Source organism: Gasterosteus aculeatus, chromosome 4 (genome assembly GCF_964276395.1).
Source record: "Gasterosteus aculeatus chromosome 4, fGasAcu3.hap1.1, whole genome shotgun sequence".
NCBI classification, from domain to species: domain Eukaryota; kingdom Metazoa; phylum Chordata; class Actinopteri; order Perciformes; family Gasterosteidae; genus Gasterosteus; species Gasterosteus aculeatus.
In genome coordinates, this window is record NC_135691.1 from 22,960,202 (window position 1) to 22,985,107 (window position 24,906).

The 24,906-nt window shown below is 44.6% G+C and overlaps 1 protein-coding gene across 3 annotated transcripts in view; it reads left to right on the forward strand.

The window, feature by feature from the left end:
* Nucleotides 1–927: 927 nt before the first annotated feature.
* The window catches only part of ttll12 (tubulin tyrosine ligase-like family, member 12), a 37,477-nt gene continuing 13,498 nt past the window's right edge, over nt 928–24,906 (forward strand). The window contains exons 1-13 of one of the 3 annotated variants that reach the window (XM_040175479.2): nt 928–1,381; nt 2,001–2,155; nt 5,522–5,720; nt 7,371–7,530; nt 8,155–8,288; nt 9,066–9,142; nt 9,924–10,040; nt 10,436–10,630; nt 10,737–10,848; nt 11,612–11,763; nt 16,410–16,491; nt 16,683–16,751; nt 17,449–17,587. In XM_040175479.2, coding sequence (XP_040031413.2) covers nt 1,262–1,381; nt 2,001–2,155; nt 5,522–5,720; nt 7,371–7,530; nt 8,155–8,288; nt 9,066–9,142; nt 9,924–10,040; nt 10,436–10,630; nt 10,737–10,848; nt 11,612–11,763; nt 16,410–16,491; nt 16,683–16,751; nt 17,449–17,587 — 1,711 coding nt within the window. In that variant the 5' untranslated portion in view covers nt 928–1,261. Of the gene's footprint in view, nt 1,902–2,000; nt 2,156–5,521; nt 5,721–7,370; nt 7,531–8,154; nt 8,289–9,065; nt 9,143–9,923; nt 10,041–10,435; nt 10,631–10,736; nt 10,849–11,611; nt 11,764–16,409; nt 16,492–16,682; nt 16,752–17,448; nt 17,588–24,906 lie in introns of all 3 variants that reach the window. The other 2 variants (XM_040175477.2, XM_040175480.2) reach the window with 2 other exon arrangements.

Sequence of the window (24,906 nt, forward strand, 5' to 3'; positions counted from 1 at the left end):
CAGAGTCAGAATACAGCACTTGGTCTGGCAGCAGATGGACTCTACTGATTCCATGAACCCTACTGCCAGCAGGCACATAAATGAGGCACTTTTCCCAACACTGTCCAGTCGGCTGCACATTAGAGTCAGAAGAAGAATTACGTTTGTATATTTTATAATCAAGAAATAGTCCGATATATTGCATCTCAATTCTTATTAACTATATTAAGACATCATTTCATATGCACATAACAGTGCATCCACACTTCTGAATTGGCAGTAAAGGAATACAATATTGATGTTTATTTATTAATTCAAGAAAAAACGAATGTTTAGAAAGCCCTGTAAGGACTTCCCCTTCACAATTTGGGGTAATCTAAAAAGTGACTTTTTAATAACTATAAAGGGGTGTGGTGAGATATAAACAATGATGAGACACTAAAGAAGTGTCAGACATTTGTTTGGTGGAGAGTGTTCAGAGCTAAGCGAGACAACTTATATCAGAACTGTAGGATATTAGAAAAAAATTGACGATCCGGTTCATAAAATTAATAAAAATGCACATAGTGTACACCAGAATACAGCCATGATTCTGAAACTGTGTAATCAATAAAGTAATGACAATATTGTAAAACCACTGTAATTCTGCAGCTGTAATATAATAATATGTACAGTTAGGATTGTATTTTATGTAATGTAATCAACTGGAATGCACGCATGTAATACTTGAACAACAACTGATATTGACTAAGGATCATTCGAAATCCGAGTTACATTGAACTCACCAGAAGACCACTCCCAGAGGAGTGGACACTAAATTTCACACCTTTAAGCATTGTAATAAATACCTGTAGGGACCATTGTTCTCGAGTTCACTGGTGGAGGCTACAGACGGGCACTAGGGATGGTCAAAGGACTGACCCGGGGCCTGTTGGTTGCTGAGACCAGCGGCTCCTCAGCTGAGATGTTCTTTTTACCGCATCGCCATATCCTTTATTAAATACATTTGATTTAACCTTTTGATCAGCGATGACCTCTGTCCGTCCGGCGTTTCTTCATTTTAAACACAACTGAACATACAAACATAATATATTGCTAAAACATGAAGTAAAACTAGAGTATAATGAAAAAGTATTATGTAGTATTATGAGGGACAAAAAGTGCCCTTTAAAACCCTCCCACAATGCACTGCTGCCCGGGCTGTCAAACCCCTTCCGGCTGTGCACTGATACCTCCACGTGCCTTGTAACTGACTGGAGTCGTGTCAACAAACCATTTGACTATGAATGGAGACGAGGACGAGGAGTTCCAAGCGTTTGTCGCCCTCCACGCCGGCGCCCTGCAGTCCTCGCAGATCCCCACCATCTACTGGAGGAGTCTGCATCACAAAATCACCAACGAGGTCTGTCCCTCGCGAACTGCACCGGTACACGTCCGACTGGGAGAACGCGTCCAGTAACACAGCTCGGAGGGGAACACGGCTAGTAGGACCTCTTGATATTTATTTATGTGAAATAAGCACCAGCCGGGCTGACGTTACGCATCCACACCGGCTAATGTATGTGAATGCTAACGCCACTAGCTTGTAAGCAAGTTTCTGCCAAACTCGCTTTAGAAACGGGAAAAATTACACGTTTTCGTAATTATTTTCGAATCTTCGCGTCTGATAAAACATGGCTAAAAATTGCCAAATGTATGCGTTCAGGGGTTCAGATCGGCATGTATTGTATCCATTGATCGGGATGTGTATTGACGATGTTTATTGTTGGTTCACACTCCCAACGTCGCGGTACGGGGACTGATCTGAAACAACGCGTTCAAGGCGTCTTTATTGCGAGTGCCGAAGTTGAGAAGAAAACCGAGGGCTCGTCGGAAGCCATCCGGGGCTTGAGACGCAATGCTCGTCTATTCGGGGTTTTACGGTACGGGTGCTCGGATAACCCAAAAAGCCCAGAGAATCCGCGGGTGACTGTTCACTTGAGCGCATTTGGTGTTTTTTTTTTTTTTGTTGCATGCCCTAGATTTACGATGCTGGTGAAGTTTTTGGAATCATGCGTTTCCAACAAGAAGAAGACGATGAGCAGCAGCCAGAGGACGGAGAGAAGAAGGGGAGGGAGATCCGCTGTAAAGTGGTGGTGACCCGGGAGACGGGGCTACAAGCCTCCGAGCCAACCAGGTGAGACCCTTGACAGAAGGATTTACCACTATTTCCTTGAATCCATAGGAGGAAAGAAAACACAAAATAAATATGCGTGAACAAATTGAGTCCAACAATGTGTATATCATTTGTATTGTAAAATGTTATTTCATCATTCAATTACTTAAGCCAATCAATTTTATTTGGAGAATCCCAATGCAGCCTGGTCCTACTAGATTTTACAATAACAACATAATAATACATTGAACAAAGCACACAACAGGCACATCTTATAACAACATAAGTTAAACGGCTGCCCAGTGGCGTGGGGAAAATTTCCAAGTAAGCCATGTGAGACACAACCTCTGTGTATGTTTTATGGGGATGGGGCAGAAAATCGTATGTTGCAATTTATATGTTGCTATTTCATGTAGTCTGGTGAACTATTACAGCGACAACATCATTTTACCAGGACTTACACACGCTTGTTATCTAACCGACACTTTGAGCACCGACGCTCCCTCTCTCTGTGACACACACACACGCACACTCAGTCATCTTAAACATCTCATTAATTTATGCAACCACCCTCCCAAAAGCACAACCAACTACTTAAAGCACAGCACACATTTGATATTGGAAAGATTCAAATTCATTCTCACACTCAATCAGAAGCCATTAAGTTTTACACGACTTGTACACTCTATGTGAGCCAAATGCTTTTCACTTTTCCTTATTGTTTATATATATATATATATATATATATATATATATAAAATAATACATGTAACTGTTCATTATACAGCAACACAACTGTCCTCCGTGTCCTCCTCACCAAATACACCCTTCATCATTGCGCTTAATACTTTTGCTAGCTTACGAAGCTATCAACACAAATCTTCCGTTATTTCATTCAATGACGTTGATGACATGCTGTGATTTGATTGGTGTGATGCCAACGACTTCTTGGCTTCCCTTGACACTGTCCCTTGAGCAATCACGAGGGAGCAGTGTTGTCACAATAGCCTCACCTGATTGGTTAATCATTCATTCTTTTTTTTTTCATCAAGGGAGGCCAACTCTGCCATATCATACAAATCATAGCCACCATAATAGCGTCATTTTACACAATGTGCTTTTTAACCAATTTTGTGATCTCTGGATTTATGGTTTAACGCTTGCTCAAAGAACAACTCCACAGTATTGCAATTCAAACACAAGCAGGTTTGGTAACAAATTTGCAAAAATAACAACGAGCCATTGTAAAAACTAAGTACAATATGGCAAGCGTAAAGGTAAATGTTAGAAAAATGTTACTCGACGCCGGTGTGAAATCATTGAACAGGACGTTTATTAAATGGTTGCAAGCACCGAGTAGAGTTGACACACGTACAATACGTGCATCAAGGCTACTCAAAGGATTCTTCCTGGCTTCAAGTTTTATACTCTAAAGTGACAAACATCTGTGCTCCCCTCCTCAGGGGAGAGGAGGGAAGCATCTGCCCCCGCTGGTTACCTCCACGCCAAAGAGATGGAGATTTGCCATTCATGATGAATTGAGGTTGAGGAGAAGAGAACCCTTTACAACATACCCGCATCCTGCTTCACAAATCATTCTGAGAATCAGGAACAGTATGCGTCAGTTCAGGAGCTCACAGACTGTTATATTCATTTTCCAAACAGTAAATAACATGGGTAATCTTCTCACGTATATAAACTCTTTAGCCAAGCTGAACGTTTGACTCTACCACCTGGATCGACCCCAACTGACTTAGTTTGCCACTTTTTTTGAGAGCAGAGGGAAGTTTTTGTTTTGCAGCCAAAAATTCTAGTTTCATAATCCAAACTAACATAATTTATTCTCAATTTATATATTTTCACTTACAAACTTTTTTTTTTTTTTTGCATAATAAAGACACAAATCTACCTTCATACAAATACCACCCAGAACGTACTTAATCTCCCAATAAAATAGATCTTATCTGGGGCTCGGAAATACCGAAGATCATTTATACTCCTCTTAAAGCGGCCCACTGTACATCTTCACCAAGCTACACCGGACCGGCCTGGAGCAGAGCTCCTAAAGGTAGGTAGGTAGGTGTGTGTGTGTGTGTGTGTGTGTGTGTGTGTGTGTGTGTGTGTGTGTGTGTGTGTGTGTGTGTGTGTGTGTGTGTGTGTGTGTGTGTGTGTGTGTGTGTGTGTGTGTGTGTGTGTGTGTGTGTGTGTGTGTGTGTGTGTGTGTGTGTGTGTGTGTGTGTGTGTGTGTGTGTGTGTGTGTGTGTGTGTGTGTGTGTGTGTGTGTGTGTGTGTGTGTGTGTGTGAGAGAGGTGGAGTGAATTTAGAAGAAAAAAAAAAAGGGAAAAGTGTTAAGAACCTAGAAAAACTATCCGGACTAAAGCAGATCTTAATCTACAGCTTCTCTATCACCGTTGTCAAAAATTCACCAATAGCAACCCCTGTTCTGGCACTGGTCTCTGAAGACAGAACAAGAGGGGTTAGGATACGTCTCTCTCACTCGCCCTCTTGGTTTGGCGTGAGCCTGCCGCTTAAATGGGGTTGGGTTATGTGGCACCAGCTGCCGCCGATCAACCCGTGATTGGTGGTGCGGCCGGTTTCCATGGCGTCTGATTGCAGGCCTCAGGTGACTCACCACTAATATATATATATATATATATATATGAACGTTTTGGTTTAACCATATGGTTTCAACACTTATGTATGTGTCCCTTCTTTCTCAACCTGAAACCTTGATGGTTCCTTTGTCCTTAAAAGGTCATCTAACACACACACAATTTAGCATATTATGCTGTCCTCTCACCACCACTCTCTGTGATATACTGAACTTATTATCTTGGAGAAGAGTTTCATCTGGCTCCCTTTTGCATTGAGAGGCATGATGGAACTCTCAACTATTTAATAATGCCTTACATGTCTGAATTGATTTTTTGTCTTCATGTACATAAAGACCTTGCTAAAGATGCTCTCACACAGATTCCAGGGCAGTTGCTTCATTGTAAACTGTTGCATTCTGTCGTTCTGTGCAGAAGTCTAATAAATATGCAAAGGCAAATTTATCTTTTTAGTTTTCTTTTTTCGGCCAATTTTCCACCACACTTGTGATGTACACATTGTAACTGTTGATCAGCAAGAACTGAAATTTGCCCTGACCATCGCGCTCAAAGAAAACAGTAAGATGGCGTTGGGTTAGTTTCCCTCGGAGGGAGTGCCAGACTCTGCTCTGGGTCCTTAGATCCTGGTATTTGGTCCTCTGGCTGCAAGAATCTGTTTATAACCTGTTCTGGAAAAAAAGTGTCGCTACCGTCGCAAATTTACACGTGATTTAAAAAATATGAATCTTAGTTTAATATTTTACTTGTGTCCATTGTCCTCCCCGGCTGTCCGCAGTGTTTACCTGGTGGATCACGCCTGGACGTATCGAGTAGACCACGCCCGTCAGCAGCTGGAACAGCTCCCTGGCCTGCTGCCCAGAATGGCTGCCCTCATGGGGCTGGACTTCCACGGCGAGGCCCCTGACCCGGACACGGTGGAGCTGGTGATGGAGCGCATGTGGAAATATAACCAGACCTACAAACTCTCCCAGGGGGTGAGTCCTGAAAGCTGGTTCACCCTCGGATTCTCGCTTACCACACTTCTTTCCACTGTGGCGTTGCCACAGATGCCGTTGTATGTCCCTGCGTGACATTATTTACACTAACAGATACATCAGACAAACACTGTGGAGCGGTCACTCTACCGATGTGCTGCTTTTGCGTGCCGGGAGTAGAAGTGAAAAAGCCGGCAGTAAAAGCACATAAAAAAACTAAAACTTAAAACCACAATGCTTAAACTCAGAGCGCTGAAAACAACACTTTTAGCTTTCATGTGGAAGATTTTGCACAGACGGTAAATAACAATAAAGGCTCGGAGTCTTATATGTCTTTCTATTTATTTGCTTGCAAGGCAAAAAAGGTCACAACAGCTACGTGCTCAGTAGACTGCCAAGAGCCTTCCTCCCCTCACAGCAGGGCCAGGCTGTTCTTCTACCTACAGGTGGCCTCCAAACCAACTTGTTTTGTCTCTACAGCCAGGAGACTGGCATCTTATCAGTGTGAGACACTCCAGCTCAATTCTTTTTCATGGCCACACCATCCCAGCATTTGCAATTTATAACCTTAGTCGTACAATGAAGCATTTTTAAGGGTGACATACATTTTTGCCATTACATCTTATAATATTCACATCAGGCTATAGTGTACGCTTGCCACCTTTGTGTTTACTCACCAGCTAACCAGGGCTGTACAGTTCATCTACGCTTAGATCTTATGCTTCATAACGTCCTGGCTAAATGTGGCGAGATTGTTGGCACTTCAAGCATAGCCGTCAAATAATTCGACTAAATAACTCGACTAGGTCTCGACTCTTCGCTGTCCTTGCGCAGAAATGGTGGAACGAGCTCTCTGAAGACACCAGGACCGCAGAGAGCCTTCACATCTTCCGCCGCAAACTAAAGACACACCTCTTCAGACTCTACCTCGACTAAAGACTAACAAATTGTAGCACTTAAATTGTACTTGTAACGTCACTCATCTATAGCAAATTGTAAATTGGCTTATTTGAGGAAATTGCACTTTCTTGTTTCTTGTTCTCCTGAGTTTGTACCCTATGGTTGAATGCACTTATTGTACGTCGCTTTGGATAAAAGCGTCCGCTAAATGACATGTAATGTAATGTAATGTGTTGAGCGCAAAGTGCACGAGGACGGAAGTTTAACATGTTCCACCCGGTGGGATTCTGCCTCCAAGATGATAAAGTGTGTGTAAATACAATTAAACAGTGTCTAAAATACAAGTTATTTCTCGTTAATTTAAAAGATTTAGTCTTTAGATGGAAAAACAAACTTTTAATTGGCATCAATCACAACATAAGTCAATTCAATAAGTGATGAGATAACTCCCCCAGAGAACTGAAACGACAGTTAGGTTTTTGGTGGGTTGTGTCTCTTTTGTCACTACAAAGACGTAAGGTTCTCATTATAAAGTTGGGGACACGCTTGTGTGAAACTGTTGAACCGGCTGTTCCCAGCAGCAGTTTGACCAATCAGAAGTGAGACAGTGTGAAAGATGCTCCCTTAGGAAAGGAAGGAGAACTCAGCCCAACAGTCTCAGACGACTTCATATTGCAACTTAACTCTGCTGCAGAGTTTCTCAGTCCTCCCTCCCTCACTCTTCTCGTCCTGCTGTGTTTTTCCACGCAGTCTCCCGAGGATAAAGTACCGGTGTGGTACATCCTGGATGAGTTTGGCTCCCAGGTGCAGCACTCCGACCGGCCCAGCTGCAGCATGGCCCCCTTCTTCTACGTCCAGGGTGGGCTGGCCTACTCGGTGCTGTGGCCCCTGCAGAACCTGCAGGAGGGAGGTGAGAGCAGACACAGACAAACACGGATGGAAGACATGATCGGATGTACATACAAGGATAAAGGGGAAACTTTTTCTCTCCAGAAATAGAAGAAAAGCTAGGGAGAACTAAGCGTGACAGATAAAGGTAAATGCAAAAAGAGTAGTTATTTTTACATAAATACTATGTAAATGTATATAAAAAGCTTGAACGGCCGATAGACCAAAAACAAATGCGTTACCAGAGGTGTTGATCAGTACTAGACACATCTCTCCATATTAAAATATGCTATCACGTCATCAGGGTTTAAAGCCATTTATTTAGTGGTGGATTTTCAGTAAAAAAGTGTTAAGCAAGTTTTCATTATGTGTAAACCTTGAAAAATTCTGTTCTTTTGTGCTGATCCCATCCAGTCTGTGACAACTACTGTTGTGTGTTTCTATCTTGTGTTCATCTCCCCCTGGGCTAAAGCAGCGTCCTATTATATTCGACCTCTGTCACTAATTAGCAACCCCGTTAGGCCATGGACATTTATGCTATCTGAAATCTTTTTTATAGAATAAAATCAGTGTTTAACATTTTATCTTCACAAGCGACCAGACAGACATTTCCCCACCGCAAAAAAAAAAATCATTATTTCCACAGATGAAGTGACCCGTGACTATACATATGAAGAGACCGACCCCCTGGTAAGGCGATGCCGTTTGTTACCATGGATACCTACTGATCTAGAAGGGGTCAGTAGTGTCACGACTGAGCCCCCCGACTCGTACTTTGAGGTGAGCATGACTGTCACTGAGGTTCAAGAAACAAACATATTTTGTTTACAGCTGCTTTTTCCCACAACTCCTGGGCCCTGTTCCTCGTAAAATCACCATAGCAACATATCCATGCAGCAGAGTGTTGATTGTCCTGTAGACTGTCTCATACTGTCTCACACTGTCTCTCATACTGTAAATGTTTGTCCAGTGTTGCAATGCAGAGAACATCTGGAAAGCTGCTGCATGTCGTACTGTTCGTCAAGTTTTGTTTGTTTGTTTGGCGCTTAATAAACTCCCATGTTTCACTGCTTCAATTGATCAAATTTCTGATTCTGAATAATGCATACATACTGATCGGTCCATACAGATTCACACACACTTGATAAAACTCCTAGTTCTATATTGTCATCTAAACATACATGTATACACATATATATGATACAAAGCGCACAGTAAATATATCCTTATAACTATTCATTCACATAATTTAGATTTTTGGGCTTGTTTTCATTGGGTTTATTTGCAGTTGTGCTGTTAGAAAATTCTGGTTTGGGCGATCGACTCTTCCGCCTCAGGACACGCACGCACAATTGTCCTGATGACTGACTGACTGGTTCAAAATAACAGGACAGTTTGAGCGCGGTTTAGCCTTTGGGGAACGAAGATAGCCTGAAATCAATCATCCCGTTAATTTGAACTGACTAATAGGACAATTGATCGGCTTTGTTTAACTGCCGAATCACACTCATTACAAGATGTTGTTAGGTCATCTCTGTCCTGTGTCTGCTTCTACAGTCCATTGCGTTGGAGACCAAGGAGCAGCTCCCTGTGGAAATCCAACCCTACACTGTGCCCGAGGACAGAATCCTCAAGTAAGTGTCTCACCTCCAGGCGATTATTTTTCTAAAATAAAAGAAGGAGGGGCTTCAAGGAAAAGGGGGAGGACACATGTTCTTAGTCCTCCCGTCGTGGCCTTGACATATATATATATATATATATATATATATATATATATATATATTACACCGTGAGAGGGACACAGTGTATTCATTCTACCTGCAGGCGTCTTGAACAATGGGATCCTCTGAAAAAGGAGTTGGAAAGGGGATCTCTCACACAGTTTTATGACCAATTCCTGGAGGACTACATGCACGAGGAGAGTAGGGAAGGGAGAAGTGGTCAGGAGAACATCAATGTGGGGTGCAAAGCAGTTTACAAGAATAATAATAAAAAACAATGGCTGCTAGTACAAAAGGATTGCATGGATTTCGCAGGTGCTAAATGTGCACAAATAAGACAACGGGTAAAGCACAGCGCTCACTGCCAAGCAAAGAGCCTGCAAACCTGACCAGGGCCAGAAGAGCCTCCTACCCGAAGCCTTCGCTTGACGTTGGTCCGAGTCAGGATAATAAATGAGAGGTTTTCATCCTTTCCCAAAATTGTGGTAATCCTCTGTCACCCTTAGTTCCTCCTTTCACGCCCCCCCCCCCGCCACACGCACACACAGAAAAGCCCCCTCTATATCAGCTATATCATCTTTTCTTTGCCTTTTTGGTGTTGAGGTAATCACAAAAGTAAAGGCAAGTTGTCCCCTGTTGTGTCCATTGCTCTCTTCATGTTAGTGTTCTCCACAGTTCTGTGCTTTACTTCCAGGGTTTACTCCGACATGTCGCAAGTCACAAACAACCTGACTCACCCCCGCTTCCAGCTGACAGAGGAGAAGGAGGCCGCCGATATCATTTGGAGCTATCATCACATGAAAGACTACAGGTAAGCAACACACCCACAGACACACACTGCATCTGGAAAGTATTCACAGAGCTCCAGTTTTACCACATTTTGTTATGTTACAAATTCCCAAAATGGATTAAATTAATTTTTTCCTAAAAATTCTAAACACAAAATCCCACAAGGACAAAGTGAAAAGGCATAAACACCAGGACGTTTGGGTTTAAAAAAAATAGACACTCTAATGTAGATGTAATCCAAGGTTTTGCTGCTTTGGCCTTTAAAGTAAATAAAATACTTTAAGCCATAAAGCTGAAAGTCATTGGTTAAATTCCAAATCAAATCTATGAAACAAACAAGCCTATGCTTGTAAAAGACACTTTTATAAGAGCTGTTTATTTGGGATACTATCATCATCGCATCATCTTCTCTGACAGGAAGTTGAGTGAGGAACGACCCCATGTGATGCTCAACCAGTTTCCCTGTGAGAGCATCGTCACTGTGAAGGACTGCTTGGCTGCTGTGGCGCGCAGAGCGAAAGGCGGCTCCCAGCCCGATTGGTTACCAGAGACCTTCAACCTCCAGTCAGAGCTGCCGCAGTTCATCAAGTGTTATCAACAGAGACAGCAAAGGTGGGAATGATAAAGTGTTTCATATGTTAATGAACCAAGAGCATGTTGCTGATGATGTTTGCATCACCACTAAACAAGATAAAGGATGTCTTGGTGTGGGTTTCAGGGGAGAGGATAACCACTGGATCTGTAAGCCCTGGAACTTGGCCCGTGGCCTGGACATACACATCACCAACAATCTGGACTATATAATAAGGCAAAGAGAGAGCACACCAAAGGTACGCGCGCGCACACACACACACACACACACACACACACACACAGATCCCATGAAACCAGCTTGTCTAGGACCATGTACATATTGATCTCAAAGTGATTTTGGTTTGGTAGTGTTTTCCATATATTTTTGTATTGAAGGTTTTTTTTTTTACATACTTTTTTATATTAGAATTGGGGTTGTCCATAGTAGTGTTTTCCACATCATATTAATGGTCTAATTTAGCCTTATATAACTGCGCAGCATAATGACACATTAAGCTAAACTTGTGCCAGAGCTGTGGGTGGAATGATCTGACGTTTCGTCCAAGAACATTGTGGAATGAACACAGTTTGTCAAAACATGACAGTACAGACACCAGACCTATCATTCTAGGTCTGAGGTCTTTACACTGGCGTCCATCAAAGAATTTGGTTCATAAAGCTCTGAATGGCTTAGGGCCCAAATTCATGTCGGACCTGCTGCTACCGTACGAACCATTCCGACCCCTTAGGTCGTCTGGAACGGGTCTCTTTTCTCATCCCAGTCAGAACTAAACATGGAGAAGCAATGCTCAGGTTTCTGCTCCACATATCTGGAACAATGTCACAGAAAGCTGCAGGTCTGCTGAGACTCAGTAGCTTCGAATTATTATAGTCTGCTTGTGTAGTCAGAGGGCCCTTGTATGCATCACTGCCCCTGCTCACACCTCTGCTTGGAATTCTGAACATTTGGTGCGCAACAAGGTCTTCTAACCCTTTTCTTTACCTGTCTTTGTTTTCTAGGTGGTGTGTAAGTACCTTGAAGATCCAGTGCTGTTCAACAGAGAGGAGGTGGGAATGGTGAAGTTTGACATTCGCTACATGCTGATTGTTCGCTCTGTGCAGCCTCTGCGTCTCTACGCCTATGACGTCTTCTGGTTGCGCTTTGCTAATAGGTACGTCACACACATGCTTAAACTCTGAGACTGTGATGCTCATTGTGAAGAAAACCAAAACATTAGGATAAATATATCGTACCTCGTTATGGTGGGAGAAGGAACCCTGTGGGAGTTAATTTTATCTCAATTTCAAGGGAGTCATTCCATGAGGTGTGGTCATTTAATTCTGGACCAACCAACCAACCAACCCACCAACATGCTGTCTGTAGACCCGCTTTAGTGCAACACGTTGGAGATTACAAGTGACTTGGCATGTGAGGAGGATAAAGTACAATGCATCCGGAAAGTATTCACAGCACTTCACTTTTTCCACATTTTGTTATGTTACAGCCGTATTCCAAAATGGATTAAATTCATTATTTTCCTCAACATTCTACACACAACAACTCATAATGACAAAGTGAAAACAGTTTTTTGCACATTTTTGCAAATCTGTTAAAAATAAAGAACGAAAACATGTACATAAGTATTCACAGCCTTTGCCATGACACTCAACATTTAGCTCAGGTGCATCCTGTTTCCACTGATCATCCTTGAGATGTTTCTACAACTTGATTGGAGTCCACCTGTGCTAAATTCAGTTGATTGGACATGATTGAGAAAGCCACACACCTTTCTATATAAGGTATCACAGTTGTCAGTGCATATCAGCGCATAAACCAAGCCATGAAGTCCAAGGAATTATCTGTAGACCTCCAAGACGGAATTGTATCGAGGCACAGATCTGGTGAAGGGTACAGAAAGATTTCTGCAGCATTGAAAGTCCCAATGAGCACAGTGGCCTCTATCATCCGATAATGGAAGAAGTTTGGAACCACCAGGACTCTAGAGTTGGCCACCAGCCAGACTGAGCGATCAGGGGAGAAGGGCCTTAGTCAGGGAGGTAACCAGGAACCTGATGGTCACTCTGACAGAGCTCCAGCGTTGTTCTATGAAGAGAGGAGAACCTTCCAGAAGGACAGCCATCTCTGCAGCACTCCACAAATCAGGCCTGTTTGGTAGAGTGGCCAGACTCTTCAGTAAAAAGCACATGACAGCCCGCCTGAAGGACTCTCAGACCATGAGAAACAAAATTCTCTGGTCTGATGAAACAAAGATTGAACTGTTTGGCCTGAATACCAAGTGTCATATCTGGAGGAAACCAGGCACTGCTCATCACCTGGCCAAAACCATCCCTACAGTGAAGCAAAGCGCTCTGCACCTCAGACTGGGGCGACGGTTCATCTTCCAACAGGACAACGACCCGAAGCACACAGCCAAGATAACAAAGAAGTGGCTTCGGGACAACTCTGTGAATGTCCTTGAGTGGCCCAGCCAGAGCCCTGACTTGAACTTGATTGAAGATCTCTGGAGAGATCTGAAACTGGCTGTGCACCGACGCTCCCCATCCAACCTGATGGAACTTGAGAGGTTCTGCAAAGAAGAATGGGAGAAATTGCCCAGAAATAGGTGTGCCACGCTTGTGGCAGCCTGTGACCACCAGGACTGTGAAGAGAGAGATGGTCACAGATGGGTGGAGATGGTCACAGGAGGCTAATGAGGCACTGCAGGACTGCTTTGAGTCCACAGACTGGAATGTGCTGTGTCAACCACATGGGGAGGACATCAACAACTTAACGGACTGTGTCACAGAATACATCAAGTTCTGTGAACACACCACCGTTCCATCCTGGACTGTCCGCTGCTTCCCCAACAACAAGCCGTGGATTACCAGGGACCTGAAAGAGCTTCTTAACAAGAAGAAAGCAGCTTTCAAGTCTGGGGACAGGGAGGAACTCAGGAGAGTTCAGTGCGACCTGAAGGTGAAGATCAGGGAGTGTAAGAACTCTTACAGGAGGAACCTGGAGGCCAAACTCCAGAAGAACAACGTTAGGGAGGTGTGGTCCGGCATGAAAGAGATCTCAGGCTTCAAGGGAAGACCGTCAACCAGGGGGCTCCCTGGAGAGGGCAAACGAGCTGAACTGCTTCTTCAACAGGTTCAGCTCACAGCCCTCATCTGTCTCCTCCTCACACCTGACCTCCCAAACACCTCTGCTGCCTTCCCCCCCTCTATCTCCCCTGGTGAGCGGCATGGACTGTGAGGCCACTTCAAAGGGCCCTTCCCCCACTGACGCCGTGACCTCCCTCCCCCCCTCTCGGTGACGACTGCCAAGGTTCGGAGACAGTTGAGGAGACTCCACCAACGCAAGGCTGCAGGACCTGATGGCATCAGCCCCAGGGTCTTGAAGACCTGTGCTTTCCAGCTGGCCTCTTCAACCTGAGCCTTAAGTAGCAGAAGGTCCCGGTGCTGTGGAAGACGTCGTGCCTTGTTCCGGTCCCCAAGAAGACGACTCCATCTGGCCTTAATGACTATCGACCGGTCGCCCTCACATCCCATGTGATGAAGGTGCTGGAGAGGCTGGTCTTGGCCCGCCTCAGGCCGCAGGTGAAATCTTCACTTGACCCGCTGCAGTTTGCATACCAGCCTCGTGTGGGAGTGGATGACGCCATCATCTACCTGCTGCAACGAGCTCAGTCGCACCCGGATGGAAAGGGTGGCTCTGTGAGAATAACTTTCTTTGATTTCTCCGGTACCTTCAACACCATCCAACCACTGCTACTGAGTGAGAAGCTGCGGGTGGTGGGGGTGGACTCGTCCACAGCCTTCTGGATCACTGACTACCTGACAGGCAGGCCACAGTTTGTCCGAATGTGCAGCGTGCTGTCTGATACGGTGGTCAGTGGTACTGGAGCTCCACAGGGAACTGTTCTGTCTCCCTTCCTGTTCACCTTATACACCACTGACTTCCAGTATAACTCGGAGTCCTGCCATCTGCAGAAATTCTGTGATGACTCTGCAGTGGTAGGGTGTATAAGGGATGGACGGGAGGAGGAGTACAGGGCAGTGGTGGAGCACTTTGTGGTGTGGGCGGGAAGAAATCACCTGCTCCTGAACGTGGCCAAGACCAGAGAGATGGTGGTCGACTTCGGGAGGAAGACGACGGCTCCACTACCGCTGAGGGTTCTGGAAGAGGAGGTGGTCATGGTTGAGGACTACAAGTACCTGGGTGTCTCCATCGACAACAGACTGAACTGGAAGACCCAGATCAACGCTGTCTACAGGAAGGGGATGAGTCGACTCTTTTTCCTGAGGAAGCTTCGATCCTTCCATGTGTGCAGCAAGATGTTGGAGATGTTCTGTTTGTTGTGGCCAGTGCTTTGCACTTCGCCGTGGTCTGCTGGGGGAGCAGCATTGGAGCCGGCACCAACTGTCTGTGACACCAACAGACTTAACAAACTTAAGAAGGCCGGCTCCATCATTGGCTGTAAACAGGACAGCTTGGAAAAGGTGGTGGAGGGGAGGTCACTGAAGAAACTCAGCGTGGTTACATGGATTCGAATAACTGGCTTAGTCGGACTGAAATCGAATTATCCGTTTCATGTAAACACCTTTGTCCGACTATGTGCGGTCCGACTACGATCCGACTAACACACCTGGATAACTCGATCCGATCCAGTTGATAGTTCGACTATTGCGGCATGTAACGGTGAATCGGATAAGGAACTGAACTTTGCGTCTTTGCGCATGCTTGAGATCCCGACGGCGTCTTCTCTCCGTTATCAAATCAGCCAATAGCGCCATTCGCATTCGCTGTACTCCTATTAGCATCATGCACAAATAGTAGAGGGATGTAGCTCCACCTTGCTCTCCGTTCGCCATCTTTCTCGTAATGTTGTTGTTGTTGGTAGTGGTCAAGCGGAAATGGCTGTATCACAACTAGTTGTAATGAAAACAGCGCCACCTATCGTATCGCATATGACATGCTTTCGGCCAATGATTCGATTTATTCACTGCTATGTATATTGGGATAATAGCACCTCCCCCCGGTGTGGCATAGTCCGACTAAGTAAAGATTCGAATTATACCATCATGTAAACACACTGACTGTTATCCATATTGGATAATCCTGACCACTCCCTCCACCACCTGCTACAGGGACAGCGGAGCACGTTCTCCAACAGACTCCTTCAGCTCCGCTGTCACAAGGACCGATACAGAAGATCATTCCTGCCCAGTGCAATAACACTCTACAATAAATCATCTCTGACCACATAACAATAACAACCCTGTACTGCTGTGATGTTGATGCTCTTCCCTTTCCTCTTCTCCTTTTACAAATTATTATTCTCTCTTTTTGAAGGTTATTCTTTTGTTTCAGTTTATTTAATTTAATTTAATATTTGTATCTTATTATATTATACATAATGTGTATCTTTTTATTCTATTCTTCCCTGTACATGCTGTGATAACAAAACTTCCCTCTTGAGGGATCAATAATATATCTATCTACCCAAGAAGACTTGAGGCTGTAATTGCTGCCAAAGGTGCTTCAAGTATTGAACAAAGGCTGTGAATAATTATGTACATGTTATGTTTTCGTTCTTTATTTTGAACAGATTTGCAAAAAACTGTTTTCACTTTGTCATTATGGGTTGTTGTGTGTAGAATGTTGAGGAAAATAATGAATTTAATCCATTTTGGAATAAGGCTGTAACATAACAAAATGTGGAAAAAGTGAAGCGCTGTGAATACTTTCCGGATGCACTGTACTTGTCTTCCTATAGAGACCTGCCTGGACCTAATGTGTATATCTTCTATCTAGGCCTTTCTCTTTGGACCATTTTGATGATTACCAAAAGCACTTCACCGTCATGAACTATACTGGTGGTGTGGAGCTTAAGCAGGTATCTTTTTGCTCACACAAGCACAATTTATTTTCTGAAATCACTGTGTGACCAGCTGTCCTGATAGCCTGGTAGGTAAGGGATTATTAGAACAATTTTTATTCGGCACCCTGTGGACAGTTTGAGGTAACATGAAGCTGTAGTTGTTAACTGTTCTTGGTCCGTGATAAAAGGTTTCTCTCTGTTTCTAGGTGCATTACGATGAGTTCATCCCCATGTTTGAGAACCAGTACCCACTTTACCCATGGAAGGAGGTGGAAGTAAGTATCAGCTTTTAGAACAGGGCCCCCGTTCTTAACATCATAGGTGGTGGTGTGGTGAACTGAAGCCAGACTGTAGAAATGAAATCTTACAGGCCTCACCACACGTATTCTTCTTACACATTTATTTTTTAATTTAACTCCCACGTTACTTTTATAGGTAGACTTCTAACTAGTGAAGTGAGCAGTGTTCATTCTCGTACTAGTGAGCTACTCCATAAGCATTTTTTTGTATTGTAAAAGACACCTCAAAAAGGAATTGAATTTTGTTCAATGTTTCATCAGCGCTTTGTGCTCTCCTCTGTGACAATCTCTGTGCAGTAGCTGATGGAATTATCATCATCTGTAAAATCACGTCAATCAGTTCAGCTAGAGTCAAACAGCTGCATCCTTTTTTAATAATCTTTCAATATTGTGCATTTATTATACAAGCTACAAGCTGAGTTTTCTGAGCTTTGATTCATTAGTTTATTACATAGGACAGGTGAATATACACAGGAATACCGTTACATGGAGAATATCTGTGATTCATAACAATTCCTCATGGATTATATTTCAGTACTGAGCATTTCTCACCGACGCTGTCACAGCAGAGTGGGATTTCAATGACCCCTGTGACCTTTCCCTGACCTGGGTATTTATGGTGTGGCAATCGTATTTGGCAGGTTACACCCCATTCTTTTCCAACCCCTCACAGGCGGAAGTGTTCAGAGCGTTCAGGGAGTTCTTTGAGGCAGCCTCGTCCCGACCAGCTCCGTGTGGCGTGTGTCCCTACCCGTCATCCCGGGCCATTTACGCCGTGGACCTCATGCTGAAGTGGAGTACCGGGGAAAATGGTTAGCGGCCGTTCTTTACTTGATTTATTTGCATTATAAATATGCATCTACTAACCGTAAAACAAATGTTTTAGACATACTGTAACTTTGGTGTTAATTAATTTCACTCTTAAGGGATCAGAATACAAATTTTGGGGACCCCTTTGGCGAGGGATTAAACTCTGCCTGTTGAATGGTGTGAACATCTGAGTCTCGTTCCTGTATGGAAATCAAATATGCAGTGCCTGGTTCACGACCCAGGTGCGAGGTTTGTGGGGAGAGAGGAGGAGGTTCAACAGGAAATTTATGCGGCTCTGCTCTTACCGCGTAAGGTTGGGGAGCTGAAAGGTACGGTGGCCCTGAAGTGCAAAACACAACGGCAAATAGGAAAATACATCGAAATGAACTCCTTCCGGAAAGGGTAGGGCCTTATAGCAGAGGACGGACCCTTCTGATTGGACAGACGGACTGACTGTCTTAACAGGAAATGATACAGGGCTCTCAAGTGTCAAGCATTCCTCACGCCAAGGAATTGGACTCCGGTCCCCGAGCAGTGTTGGCCATAGCGTCCGCGGTACACCCCCCCCCCCCCCCACCCACTCACCCTTTTTATTTACAACACCTAAATATAATTGAACAACAAAACAGCGGTAAAACAATGGTGAAACACTAGTAGGACAGTTTTAAGACACTCGTAAAACATCGCCATCCCTCTGTGACTTTCTGCTGCAGCTCTGCTGCTGTGCTCACTTCCACCCCTCATCACAGCCTCTCAGTCCCGCCACTGAGTTATTGATTGCCATAATATCTAGGAAGCAGCATTACTCAGATATCAGAATCCGATTGTGCAAATAGTTAAGGAGTCACGGTAATTTGAATCCTCCATGTCACTTTCCGTCACCGGCGAAAGGCTTCGGATTAAGAGGGTTAGAAGACAGACCGTCCGTCTGTCCAATCAGAAGGGTACCCTTTCCGTAACAAGTTAATGTCGATGTGTTTTCCTATTTGCCGTTGTGTTTTGCACTTCAGGGCGACTGTAGAAAGAAGATGGTTTTGGTCAAGCTGTGGCAGCTGTAAGCATGTAGTTGGAATGAGCTGGTCCGGTTCTGGATCAGAAAGGGTAATGACTGAGCATCTGTATCGGTTTGCTATGTTCCTGGGGGGCAGATCCTGCTCCGTCTGGAACGGTTGCACAGCTGATGGGGCTTAAGGCTGGCGCATGCACGGAGCAATAAAGTCAATGATAAATAAATAAACCCACGACTTCCACACACAAAGACGTGACTCTCTAGGTGGTCTTCAACAAAAACACGTTACTCCACCTGTTCTGGCGGTGAATTGCTCTGCAACACACGCAAAACTTTTTGAACCATGAATTGAAACGAGTGCGTCGACGCAACTGTGCGTAAAGACGCAAAAGCATGCGCCAGCATCCCTCACATGGGACACCATTTTGTTGGGCACGACGTAGGGATAATGTGTTGGTTAATCATTAACATCGATAGAATTATTAATAATCGCTAAGATAATTCATCTTTCTATCTTTAGCGTAGTGCTGGACAGTATCCTGTGTCCTCAGCATAGTGCTGGACAGTGTCCTGTGTATTCTTTCAACAGAATCACCACAACAATCTCATCATATTAATGTATAGTGCATAAATTAATATTTAGATGATTTAGTTTCTAAACACAGCTTGGTGTTCTTTGGCCGGGTCTTTCTTCCTGCTTCTACCAAGTAAAACTCTCCTGGATCTTAACTCTACCTCTCTTGATACGCAAAGTTGAGCATGTCTCACATTTTGGGGAATATTTTCAAGAGCTGCTCATGCCTTTAAACAAAAAAATGTAAGTTCATCAGGGTTCATTTTTCAAACTGCAAAACCAGAAAGCTATTGTGATGAGTCTCCCCTTCTAATGAATGGCCACGTGTTTCTGTTCCTCCGTGGCTAGAGCAGATGCAAATGCTCTGACACAAACCGTCTGCTTCCTCCTGTGAGTCGTTGGAGCAGAGGGGGCTGTAGCTCATGGTAACACTTGGACATAACCCAGTATTCTATGGGTTAGACAGTCACACACAAGTCCTTCCTCATTGTTAGACAGAGGAAAACCAACACATCGCGACTAAGATTTACATATCCGTTTAGCCGAGAGCCTGTTTTGGTCAGTTTGGTAGGTCGATTAAATGGTTCCTGATATTGAAGCACCAACTGATCAGTGTGCGGTAACCTTAGGGTTTGTAAATATAACATTTGCATTGTGGAGCATTTGCATCAGCTCCACCCATGGAGCAAGAACCAAAACAACCATATCTACACAAGTTAATAACAGCCCGATCTTCCCTCATGGTACTTTGTGCGAGCTCAAGGTTGACACACTACAAGTACATTACATTACATTACATTACATGTCATTTAGCTGACGCTTTTATCCAAAGCGACGTACAATAAGTGCATTCAACCATAGGGTACAAACTCAGGAGAACAAGAAACAAGAAAGTGCAATTTCCTCAAATAAGCCAATTTACAATTTGCTATAGATGAGTGACGTTACAAGTACAATTTAAGTGCTACAATTTGTTAGTCTTTAGTCGAGGTAGAGTCTGAAGAGGTGTGTCTTTAGTTTGCGGCGGAAGATGTGAAGGCTCTCTGCGGTCCTGGTGTCTTCAGAGAGCTCGTTCCACCATTTCTGCGCAAGGACAGCGAAGAGTCGAGACCTAGTCGAGTGTTTTGCTCTCAGTGAGGGAGGGACGAGTAGTTTTGCAGATGCAGAGCGGAGAGTGCGGGTTGGGATGTAGGGTTTGACCATGTCCTGGATGTAAGCTGGACCCGATCCATTCACAGCATGGTACGTGAGCACCAGTGTTTTGAACTGGATGCGGGCGGCCACCGGTAGCCAGTGAAGAGAGCGGAGGAGTGGAGTAGTGTGGGAGAATTTCGGAAGGTTGAAGACCAGTCGAGCTGCTGCATTCTGAATGAGCTGCAGAGGTCGAATGGCGGTGGCAGGGAGACCTGCCAGGAGGGAGTTGCAGTAGTCCAGGCGGGAGATGACAAGAGCCTGAATCAGTACCTGCGCTGCCTTCTGAGTGAGAAGGGGACGTATTCTCCTGATGTTGTAGAGCGTGTATCTACAGGATCGCGTTGTCGCAGTGATGTTGGGAGTCAGGGAGAGTTGGCTGTCGAGTGTGACGCCGAGGTTCTTAGCAGTCGAAGTGGGCGTTAGCACAGAGTTTCCAAAGTTGACTGTCAGGTCCTGGGTAAGCGAATCTTTTCCGGGAAAGAGAAGTAGTTCAGTCTTGTCGGGGTTGATTTTCAGATGGTGGGCGGACATCCACTGAGAGATGTCAGTTAGACAGGCAGAGATCCGAGCCGCCACCTGGGTGTCCGAGTGAGGGAAGGAGAGAATTAGTTGGGTGTCATCGGCATAGCTGTGGTAAGAGAAGCCATGCGAGCGAATGACAGCGCCAAGAGAGTTGGTGTAAAGCGAAAACAGGAGGGGACCCAGCACGGAACCCTGAGGAACTCCAGTAGTAAGAGGACACGGTTCCGACACAGATCCTCGCCAGGTTACCCGGTAGGTGCGGCCATCGAGGTAGGACGAGAGAAGGGAGAGAGCAGAGCCTGTGACACCAAGTTCCTGAAGTACATTCTTCTATTGTCTCCTTAGAAATACTATTTCGAAACCAGCGATAACACAACCTTTTTGAGATGATAGATCCATTACACTTGTAAGGGATCAGGACTGAGACTCCGGCACAGAGGAATGAAGTGACAAAACCACTACTTTCCAGGTTTAGGAACACCTACTGGCTTGATACGTAGAAAAATGGGGGGTCGGAGGAAGGATAACCCGACATGGATTGAGTGACTGATTGGGTCTTAAATTTAGGTGGGGGTGATGGTTAACTTAATTCAGCTGTAAGAACAGAAAACTAAACAAAGACCAGAAGTAAAGTGGTTTGTGAGGGATAGGACGAGCGCACACACAATAGGCCTTACAAGGCTTTTTGTCTTGCCATGGAAAGTGTGAACGCATTCAACTGTAAGAACGCGGCTATTCTATGTGATGTGTGTACAACAGTCTGGTTTTCCATCGTTAAGCGGGCTGTTTTAGTTAATGCTTTGCCAATCGCCGCTATGTTCCTTACAAATGTGGGGTCCCCTATCTCCTCAGGTTTGCCACTACATTACATCAAAATCTTCGATCTGTGCTACCCACCCCTTTTGAAATATAACAGAATTCACAATCCCTTCTTTTCCTCAACATTCAGGTAAAACGGTTTTGAGTAGTCAGCTGGGACACAGAAAAAAGTATTTGCCAGGTTGATGCAGGGGAAGCATCTTTTATCAGGGCCTATTACATTTAACATGGTGTAAGGATTTGGGGTGTCATAGTGAGTTGGCACTAAAACTTTGCTGATGGGCCTCAAATCGTGCACCTCATAGTTGTACTTTCCGGGACTAGGGACCTGGTTAATCAGGGTATTCCAGGGGAACCTCGTCCTTTCCAAAACGCCTGCCTCCAGCAATCCTTCGATTGTACTTGCTATCCCTACTGTTTGTTCTTCCCTTAAAGGGTACTGAGGACGGTCAATTGGGACCGTTACGATTTTTAATTCAATTACCACCAGGGCCACTGGAATCATTCACATATCAGCTCTCCCTTTTATGTCCAAAATGTGTCAAGAAAATCTTGCATGAATTGTGTGTTCTCATAGCATGTGTTTTCTCTACGATGTGTGCGGCTTATGTGTTTCTCTGGAGTTTTCTGCTACGCCTTGTTTCCCCACATAGATCTCACAGACTTTAACCGTTGGATGTCCATTCAAACTCCAGTCCATCCCACAGGATATCATAGTTCTCATCAGGAGACAGCAAATAGTTCATTGTGCAATGGGGAGGATCCACTGGTGGTTTGTTCGGGTGTAACATCTTGAAGCACGAGCCCCAACAGTGAACAGTCTTCTGTAGAAAATCGCATATTACAAATTTGCCTCAGAGGGCTTTACAGTCTGTACACATACGACATATTTCAAATAATAATGATGATGATGGCAGCAGCAGCGTCAGCAGGGCCACGGCAGGTGTCAAGACCAGGGTTCAGAAGGAACTACGATCTACGGAGACCTGCTAGGGGAGAAAGCACAAAAAAACTCCTGGGAAGAAGCTGAATTAGCGATGTGGATTAATAAAACCTGGATTATTGTAGAAAGAGAGCTTGAGAGAGGAGCTTGGTGTGTCCAAGAAGTCCCCCGGCAGTCTAAGCCTATAGCAGCTTAACTAAGGGCTGGTCCGGGCTAACCTGAGCCAGCCCTAACTATATGCAAACCGGACTGAAAGTGGAAGCTGGTTCCACAAAAGAGGAGCTTGATAACTGAAGGTTCTGGCTCCCATCCTACTTTTTAAAACCCTAGGAACAACAAGTAACCCAGCATCTATGGAGCGCAGCTGCCTTGTGGGCAATACAGTGTTACAAGCTCTTAGATAAGATGGTGCCTCACCAGCAGGTGCCTTGTAGGTGAGAAGTACCTTAAATTCTATTCTTGATTTAACAGGGAGCCAGTGCAGAGAACTTAATAGAGGAGTAATAAGACTCTCTTTTCTTAGTTCTTGTTAATAGACGTGCTGCAGCATTCTGAATAAACTGGAGAGACTTAAGAGATTTACAAGAGCAGCCTGATAACAAAGAATTACAGTAATCCAGTCTGGAAGTAACAAACGCATGAACTCATTTTTCTGCCGCACTTTGAGACAGGAAGTTCCTGATTTTTGATATATTACATAGATGAAAAAAGGCAGTGCTTGAAGTCTAAATGAGAGTTGAAGGTCATATCCTAAAGATTCTTGACAGTGTTGCTGGCTACCAGAGCAATTCCATCTATAAAAGTGTATCACCTGACAGCTGACTTCGAAGGCACTCTGGGCCTATCAAGATAACTTCGTTTTTTTTTGAGTTTAGCATCAGGAAGTTGCCATCCAAGTTTTGATGTCTCCAAGACATTCCTGAAGTCTAACCAGCTGGTCGGTCTCTTCTGGTTTGATAGACAGATACAGTTGAGTATTGTCTGCAACAGGATACAATGGTCTATGGCAGCGGTTCCCGAACTCAAGAATGGCGTGGCCCACTTTGATCGCGAACGTGATCGAAGGAGTTTTCTACGCGCTCGCTGTTTTTCTTTCTGACAGTAAGGGGGCGGAGCCAGTCACCATGGTATCTACATCTGATTGGTTACAAACCCCGTCTTTGGATTGGCTGGAGTGATGCATTCACACAACTAGAGAATCCCATTTCCGCACTGAAGAAAGGGGATAGAAAGTTGATATTATGAGATAAAACGTTGTCAAAACACAAACGACACCTTTATGTAACCGTAGTGGACCGTAGATGACAACCAACTACAACCATCATTTACCATCATTACCGGCACATTAAGACCAATGCGTCCAGCTCTCAGACCGGCTGGTGATTTGCCGCCGTAGCAGTCAAACGTTTGGCGTCGGGGCCGGTGGATGGGGGGGTGGAGACGGTACTTCCAGGGTCCGATCGCTGCGAGGTGCGTCCGCTCCCGCCGCCCCCCCTCGCCATCCACGCCTTAAATCTTCGGATCCTTTTAGAATAACTCATTTTCCCCGTTAAGATGGTTCAGCTACTGTAGAGAAAAGGGCGCAGTCTCTCGCTCTTTAATCTCATGAAGTGCTCCGCAAGAACGACAGCTTTGTTTCTCCGACGCGCCCTGAAACAAGCTCCATATCTCACACGCTTCAGCGCCGCTCAGCATTTCGCCGTCGTAGACGAGCTTTGGCATGTTTGGCAGAGCGCCTTGAGCGCCGTGTACAACCAGTATGGATCAACCGATTGACCAATCTGTTCGTTTAAATTGTTTGTGCTTCATCAATTAATGTTTCACATAACTAACGTGCCGCATCATACATATTTTTATATTAATTTCAAACTTTTGAAAATTGAAAATTAAAAACTTTTTATTTATTTATTGTAAATGACCTCTCGCGGCCCACCTGCAGTACCTTCGCGGCCCACACTTTGGGAATCGCTGGTCTATGGAGTCAAATGCGGCACTGAGGTCCAGCAAGAAGAAAAGAGATGAGTCCTTGGTTCGATGCAAGTGGAAAATCATTCGGAATTTTCACCAGTGCTGTTTGTGTGCTATGATGCACTCGAAACCCTGACTGGAAATCCTCGAACAAAGCATTGTTTTGTAAAAAGTCACATAATTGATTTTCGACGGATTTCTCAAGGATCTTAGAGAGGAAGGGAAGATTTAGAGATAGGTCTGTAGTTAGCCAACACCTCTGGAGCAAGAGTAGGTTTACAGCTACCTTGAA